At 39.5% G+C, this 8705-nt stretch overlaps 1 protein-coding gene across 1 annotated transcript; it reads right to left on the bottom strand.

The window, feature by feature from the left end:
- Window positions 1-242: 242 nt before the first annotated feature.
- On the bottom strand, window positions 243-5965 carry APELA (apelin receptor early endogenous ligand). Its single transcript, XM_060114838.1, has 3 exons — window positions 5890-5965; window positions 4604-4693; window positions 243-307 (listed from the first exon to the last, which is right to left on the bottom strand). The coding sequence occupies exons 1-2, from the start codon at window positions 5963-5965 to the stop codon at window positions 4605-4607; spliced, it is 165 nt and encodes a 54-aa protein (XP_059970821.1). The 3' UTR covers window positions 243-307; window position 4604.
- Between the last annotated feature and the right edge of the window lie 2740 nt (window positions 5966-8705).

The raw sequence follows: 8705 nt of genomic DNA, 5'->3' as shown, positions 1-8705 counted from the left end.
ATGTTATGTCACATGGCATTAAGTATTATGGAGAAAAACAATCCAGGAAAAGGAAAACTGGAAATATCTTGGGCAGGTTGAAGAATTGTCTTAAGACTTTATTTTGGTACTGCTTTTTTACATAAAGGATCATCAGGGAAGTCCTTCCTGATCACATGCATGGTATTGGAACAGAGAGCTGAGTTACAGGAATAGCTGTGCAGAAGCCATGGTGGAGATCTGCATGTGCACTGTGGCCATGGGCTTCGAGTATCTGCAGGGCAGCTGAGGTGATTCCAGGTAGGCAGTTGGACACCCTGTACAGGTCCTGAAAGGAATAGTGATTTATTCCAGAGATGGTCAGAAGGGAGCAGGGTATCTTTGAAACCAAGGAAAATTCATTCTACAGCTTGACCCACGGAGACAGCCGATGTGTTCACTGAATTTGAGAAGAGGGAAGTCACTAGGGACCTTTCCCAGAATGCAGTGGGAACTGTGCATTGAAAATACATGGGAGGAGGGCTTCCCTGGTGGCGCAGTGGTTCAGAGTCCGCCTGCCAATGCAGGGGACACGGGTTTGTGCCCCGGTCCGGGAAGATCCCACATGCCGCGGAGCGGCTGGGCCCGTGAGCCGTGGCCGCTGAGCCTGTGCGTCCGGAGCCTGTGCTCCGCAACGGGAGAGGCTACAACATTGAGAGGCCCGCGTACCGCAAAAAAAAAAAAAAAAAAAAGAAGAAGGCGAAAATACATGGGAGGAAAGGAAGTAGCCACTTTTCAAGAAATTTGGCTGTGCAGAGAAGAACCTGAGCTGGTCACTAGAGAGCACTATGGGGCCAAGGGTGCACTTTCTTTCTTTTTCTTTTTTTAAAGATGAAATAGATCGGTTTTGACATATTGAACATGCTAGGGAAGAAAGGCAGTAATTGTTGGATCAAGGTTCCTGAGGTGTGGAGAGATGAACCATAACCAAGAAAGGAATCTCCTAATGAAAGACTAGGAGGGGAAAACAGAAGACGCTGCAGATGTAGATGTTTGTAGTTTGAGGGCAGGGTCTGGTTTTGAAGCTTGATTACCTCCATTTTCGGTGGGAAGAGGAATCATCTCTTGCTGTGAGTTGGATAAGGAGGTTAAAAAGTTTAAGGAAACTGGAGGTCGTTAAAGGCTTGAAATATAACTGAATGGGAATCAGAGGTGCTTCAAAGTAAGAAGAGTTATTTGCAGAGAGTGCCACTAAAGTTGGAGGTGAAGTGCTCCACTAAAGTGGAGATTCTGTGCTGAAGGCAGAGTTGGCTTTCGGATAAGACAAAGAGGCAGAATAGAGTGAGAAGGGCCAGGACAATAGGACAGTTGCATAGAGTTTGGAGGCAGAGAAGAGATTTGGTCATGGCTGGGGTGGGGGGGGATCATGACTTTAAGGGCGTAGGAATAAGGCAGACAGTATGGAGGCTGGTTGTCTGGGTGTGGAGAAAGCACACAAAGACCCAACGCAGGAGTGGAATGAAATAATACAACTGAATCTATACACAAAACAGACTCACAGGCATAGAAGACAAACTTATGGTTACCAAAGGGACAAGTGAGGAGTATGGGGATTAACAGATACAACTACGATATACATAACATAGATAAGCAGCAAGGACCTACTGTATAGCACAAGGAGCTACATTCAATAGCTTGTAATAACCTACAGTGGAAAAAAATCTGAAAAAATATATAACTGAATCACTTGGCTATATCCCTAAAACTAACACAATATTGTAAATCAACTATACTTCTACAAAACAATTTTTTTAAAAAGGCAGAAAATAGAAAACTAGAAGCATTTACATTTGAATGGTAATCAAGTGTCTCAATTTTAAAAGGTAGCTTTACCAAAAATATTTTCATAGCCATTACCTCTGGGAAAGGAAAATGGGCAACAGAGGAAGGTGGAAGACTTTTACTTCTGACTTTACATTCTTCCAGACTGTTAGAAAAAAATGTTATACCATGAACATGTATTATAACTATTATTAAAAAGCTAGAAAGAGTATGTGTTAACAGAGTGTGTCGTTTCCTAGAGCACATATTTATCGATACAATCAGGGCTGTAGTGAGATGATACTGTTGGAAGGGGACATCATTAGAGTCCCTACCTCAAAGCCCCTACCTCATTTCCACATCAACCTATAAGCTCAGATTTCCTGACACCCTTCTTTTGCTTTCCTTCACTCTAATTCACTTAGGGCTGAAGGTAATGACAAAATATTTGTGGGAAAAAAAATTATCAGAAAATAAATTTTATATGGCAAGATTTTCTATTTAATTACCTCAACAGTTAGGAAATCTCACTGAGGATCTTTAGGGAGGACTCTGTGAGAAGGAAAAATTGACGGAGTAAATGTAATCGGGCTTTTCCATCAAGTGAGCTGAAAGTCTAAACCACTCTAAAAGGTTAATCTGTAAAACTTCAAAGTCAAATGTTTACCTTACCTATCCCTTTACAGTCTTCCTTGACCCTAACTGAATGAAGTCAAGACATGTGATTTTATCTAAAGCATGTAGAAAACAGAGGGGGACAAATGAAGAGAGATTCAGCCTCAGAGTTCCACTACTTGTGTCTATAGTGCCTTTATCTAGTAGTCAAAGTATCTTTGTTGCAAGACATATAAAAAAGATGCAAGTATTTAGGGCAGTGAGAATCATGCTATCAAACTTGAAGATAGCACTTAGAGCACTGGTTGAGCAAGATCTTGGGAAATTATTTTTTTTTAATTTTTAAGAAAATTTTATTGAAGTATAGTTGATTTATAATGTTTTAATTTCTGCTGTACAGCAAAGTGATTCAGTTATACATATATATATATTTTTTCATGTTCTTTTCTATATGGTTTATCACTGGATATTAAATATAGTTCCCTGTGGGGAAATTAACGTTTTTCTTTCAATGGCTCTTATACTAATGCTGGATTCCAAAATGTGACTTTTACACATTCTTCAAAGAACTGTAGCTGGAACCTAGGACTAGTCTAAACACTGAGAAAATGGATGCTGTAACCTGAGCAGTTCTTTAAAAGGATTACCCAACTTTTGTAAAGGATTGCTATTATTAAATAGTTTATATGCTTCGACTTACGTTTCCCTTTTGTTTACAAATTTGGTTTATAGGTCAAAATTTTCCTTAACTTTGACAATTCAAATTTCACTACTCTATCTTGTTTACTTACAGCCCTAGTTTTTATGGCAGGTGTTTTGTGGAGAAAGCCAATATAACCTGTGGCTGACTAAGGGCTTTTGTTTGCATTTGTGAGGCATCCTTTCCTGCATATGCAGGAATTCCCTTGCTACTGTGAAATGCCTCTTTGTTATCTGTGGAGGAGTGCTGGAAAAATCTTGAACTTCTCCACTCCTCCTAAGCACAGATTTTACCGTTATTTATATGAGACTGAAATTCATTATCGACATACACCAAAGGATTTTTTAACATATAAAACACTTTTAAAGCATGTTTTAGTCCCTATTAATTGGCTTCTCAAGAACTTCCTCTTGTATCTTTCTGGATTTCTCCACCAAATTTCTTTTTCATATTTTGATAGCAAAGAGTAATTTGTTACAGATGCAGGCGTAGAGAACTTGGGTTTTTGTCTCAGTCCTCTTGGTAAATGCTTATTACTGAACTGCTTTTCCTTTCTTTAATATCCTACTACAGGGTCTTCACTGGTTTGAAAAGCGTGTATTAAACACCAGGCACAGCAATCATTCTTTTCCCTGAATGCATAGTGCCATAAATGCTCCAGTCCACAGGCTAAATGAATAGGCTAATTTAGCAACTGCCTGTGTTATGTTAACCAGCTGAGGGATATTTCTATGACTTTTTTTTTAAAGGAAGCAATATTTCATGTGAATTAAAGAGCTTAAAATAATTACAATGGAACGTCAAGTTTCTTATTTTTTAGTGTGAAGTAACAAACTTGGGCGGTGTTTGATGTTAACTGATTCAAGCAGTATTACTGGTGATGGTGGTAGTGTAAAATCAGGAACAAAATTCTATTCAGAATTTATCCTTAAAGATGCAACCATCATGACCAATTCTATTAGTGAAGCTGGAAAGCTGCCATGTCATTAATATTAAGTTGATTTTATATATGAAAAGAAATATTTTCAGGAAACAAATTACTAAGTATTGAGGCTAATACATCATCCATTTGGTGGTGTTGGGCAAACGTGTGCAAATGCTTTCAAGCATAGAGTGGTGTGAATGGGAAATGTGCTTGTTCTGGACAGCATAGGGAGCTAGTCAGAGATTTTCAAAACACGTGTTTAAAGATACCTTTATAATTAATTACATCCTCCTCGTGCCTGATTTCTTTAATTATGAAAATTTTCAAACACACACAATGGTATGAATCCCCATATAACTATCACTCAGGTTCAACAATTATCAAGATTTTCCTACATTTTCCTCCTCCATCCCATTAAATGATTAAAGCCATTCCCAAACATCATTTCATTTCACTGTTAGTTATGCAAACCATTAGTATGCATTCCTTAAACTGACATCACTCTAAAGCCATTTAAGCATTCTCAGGTATATCTAATCTGGAACATTGCCTAAATGTAATAAAACCCTTTCCATCAGAAATACCTCAGGGGAAGGGCACTCGTGAATGGAGAGGCATACATCTCCTCTGAAGGCAGTTGTACCTGTGCAACTTTCTTCTCATTGCCAAATTAGCTGGAAAAAAAAAAAAAAAGAGGAAAATATCAGGGGCATTTACAGAAAATTAGTTGTTATTTAATCTGAAGACTGTGAGGGAATACTTTCGAACCAAATTATACTGTGATTATTTCCTATCTGTTCAGATGTGATTGTGATATAAAAAATTAATGGGATGAAAATTCAGGACCGGTATTCCTAAGAGTTCATTGTTGATGGTGGGATTTAATAGTAAAATTCTTCTCCTGCATGACTTCTTTCTAAACGTTTCTAGACTTCTTCGTTTACATAGTGAATTAATCACAAATACTTTACAAGACTATTGTCCAAGTTGCTCTGTATTTTGAGAGGAGAAACAATTTGAATAGCAATTGCTGTAAACAGTAAGAAGGGATCAGCTGCTTTCTGAATTGCTAACTTGAAACTTTTTTCTTATTTATGTAAAGAGGGCAGACCAGGAAACGTCATTTGAAATAGTCTCAGTGATCAAACTTCTAACTAAAAGGCAGAGACTGAATGTTTAACCAGTTATGCACCATTTTCTGTTGTAAATGGAGAAGTATATTATCAAGTGAATAATCTAACATATTTAGATATAAATGGTGTCACCTTTCTATTTAAATTTGGGTTGGCTTTTTCCTTAGAAAACTTTCTAATTTTTTTTTTCTTTTTTACTTGGCAGCGCTTTGAAATCTTAGATATTTGGTTCTGAAGTAAAAGCACTTTAAAATAACTTTGTTTACTAAATCCCTGTTAGTTAAGAACAACATGACTGATATAATCCTTGAAAAATGTGTCAAGTAAATTAATATTATTTATCTTGACCATACATATTTTTGACTTTTTTTGCCCCTGTAAGCACAATAATACTAAAATGGCACTTTTTAAAAGTGACACATCTAACTATATATCTAGAAATAACAGCTCTCTTTTTACTTATAAGGACACCATATCTATGATAGCTTTGGGATCAATTTTCTTCGAATTTAGAAAAATCGTGGTCAAATATTTATCATCATTCTAAAATCCAGCTATTTTTTAAATATCCAAATAACAGACCTAACGGGATAGACAACACACTTCTGAAATCCTACACACTCACCCCCAAGCACACCTACGCGGATTTTCGACAGAGACCCAGTCATGCTCAGAGGCCCATTCACACAAACAGGCACGAAAACAAGTCACTCGGTACAAATCCATCCAAGTCCTACCTGGTCTCTGTCCGGGGATAAGTAGAAGACTCATCATAAAAACAAGAAACAGAACAAAGAATTGTTGCAATCTCATTTTTTCTGCCACACTACGGTGGAGCAAAAGCTCGCAAGGTAAACCCAGCAGCCTTTGAACAGTCTCTGCGGTATCTGTGTGGCGCTCCTCACATTCTGAGGACAAACCTCAGAGCACAGCCAGCTGCGTTTTCCAGAAAGGTTAATGATCCCTGCAGATAAGGTTACTGGTGCTGTTTTGCGGTCGGAGCCCCTCGGCCCCAGACCCCTCCTCCCGCCCCGGCCACGCCCCCTTTATTTCCATAAGTAAATATTGGTGAAATAAACCAGTCAAGCGTCCTGTGACTTGGGTGGAAATGTCCGCCGCCGACTCCTAGGAGAGGCGGACTGCGCCCGAGTAGGGTGTGGAGAGTGTGTAGAACCACACACTGGCCTGGCTCCCTCCCTCACCATTTACATCTGTTTACACTTTGCATTGTGCGCATCGGTGTCACATGCAGAAACCCAGAGGAATGACAGGAAGTCTCTTGTCCCTTTCAGAAGGAAATCTGAAGCTCTAACTTAGACTGCCAAAGGCTTTGTGGCAGAACATGTGCCGAAATGCTTTCTGTTTTCCAAACCTACTGCAAAGTGGTGCCTGTTTGCCCCAAATCTCTAACTTGCGTAATCTATGTGGGTTTCCATCAATAAACATTACTGGGATTTAGAATGTTCTGAAATAAATCTGAAAAATGTTCATCTTTTTTATTTCGTAAAGTGCAATTTCTAAAGTAATGGAGATCATTTTCATCTGCAGTACATCCAGGATTTTTAAAAAGTAAGTTCAGGGCTTCCCTGGTGGCGCAGTGGTTGAGAGTCCGCCTGCCGATGCATGGGACACGGGTTTGTGCCCCAGTCCGGGAAGATCCCACATGCCGCGGAACGGCTGGGCCCATGAGCCATGGCCGCTGAGCCTGTGCGTCCGGATCCTGTGCTCCGCAACGGGAGAGGCCACAACAGTGAGAGGCCCGCGAACCCCCCGCACCAAAAAAAAAGTAAGTTCAGGCAAGCCACAAATTCATGAAATCTGGGTTCTGTTAAAAGATTTATATATGGTGGCTGATATATTTCGGACACAGAAATTAGGAATGAGCTCAGAAGACAAAAGCAGTCTCGTGTCATCTTTTACACACATGCTCCAAGATCGCTTGTGGTTTTAAGTGTTTCCTTGCGTGTCATATGTAGCTGTTACAAATGAAAATGACTGTACTTAACTATAAAGTAAATGGAAATGATAGTGTAGACACACTATCAGGTAGAACCCAAATACCAAATCTAAAGCATCTGCAACTCGTGAATTGCCAGGAATTTTGTTGCATTTCACTTTTCTAGATTCAGGTAGTTGGTACACAACCTTGGGCTTCCTAAGGTTTGAAATTAATGCATAATTTGCTTCTCTTAGACATCAGTCAGTAAGAATCCCTGCCTTCCTGCTTATCCATGAACTTTATAACAGGCAAGAGCATACAGCAATTCTTAAAATCATTTTCTTAAAATCCTGGAAAAAAAAAAAGAAAAAAAAATCCTGAGAATATTTGCCCATCTGGGGGTTAAAGGGCACTATGCAGGCCTGCTGCATTTATATATCATTCCATAACATCAGTTGAATACAAGAGTATGGACTCATGATATAAAAATGCCTCACAAATAGCAAAGGTAATGTTCAGATTTTACTCCCCCTGTAAGCTTCTCAGTACAGCACCCTGGAAAACCAACCACAAGCTGACAAAACTGAGTGTTAAATCGAGCAAACCAACAGGAGACCAATACAGATTTTGACAATATAACTTCAGTCCAAGTCTTAAGTCTATTCAAAGGTATTACTATGGTCAGCCTTCTTTCTGGATAAGATAGTGACTACCACAAACTGCGTAACTGATTCAAATTTGTGTATTTCATGACCAGCTGACCAACGAGGAACTCCTAGAATACGGCTAATATAAGCAAGTACTGTGGAAGGTGTTCCCACCAGTCAGGATACAGTGAAGTGTTGTATTTAAGTCATGTAAATAAACTACCTGGTTTTCCACTTGAAAGAGTTAGAAAGCAAGATAATGTATTATCATTGTACATTACCTTTTAGCAAGATAATGTATTACAAATACATTACATAAATGTATTACAAATTTATGAAAGTTAAGGCATTATTTATTTACATATATTTTTAATTGTTCTTTCCAAAAATAACTTAAGAAGAAGTTGACGATGATGATTAAGCAGTTGGTTTTCGGAGTCCAATAATATAGTGTATAAAGCTGATGGGCAAACTGAAATGCTAGACATTGGACAGTGACCAGTGACCTGGCATTTCTTCGGGATTTGGATCAAGAGCAGTGGTAAATCACTTGAGTTAGCACTGAACAAGCTGGCCTGGGGAAATCTTAGTGGCAGAGTGCTAGACTGTAAAGCTGAGAGTGGCTCTCCACGCAGTGCTTTCAGCCTGCATCTGGATGAATGGTGAGTCACGTGCACGTGAGTGGAAGCCTTGCCCTCCCCCATCCCCCCACCCCCTGCTATCTGCAGCACAGGTTGGTCTCCTTGGAGTGAGCTGAGCACCATCCCTCTGGGCCAGTACCATGCTAAGTGCATCACACGCATTACTTCCCTTAGGCCTCCCCAAACACTCTGAAGTTCTGCCCCCTTTTATCAGATGAGGAGACTAACCACTAAAGAGGGTGTAGCCTCCAAGGCTACACACGTGGGAAGAGGAATAGATGGAATTCAGATTTCCTGACCTGGGATCTCAACCATTTTGTTCCCCT

This window comes from Mesoplodon densirostris, chromosome 1 (genome assembly GCF_025265405.1).
Source record: "Mesoplodon densirostris isolate mMesDen1 chromosome 1, mMesDen1 primary haplotype, whole genome shotgun sequence".
NCBI lineage: Eukaryota > Metazoa > Chordata > Mammalia > Artiodactyla > Ziphiidae > Mesoplodon > Mesoplodon densirostris.
This window is presented reverse-complemented; position numbering and strand designations above follow the sequence as displayed.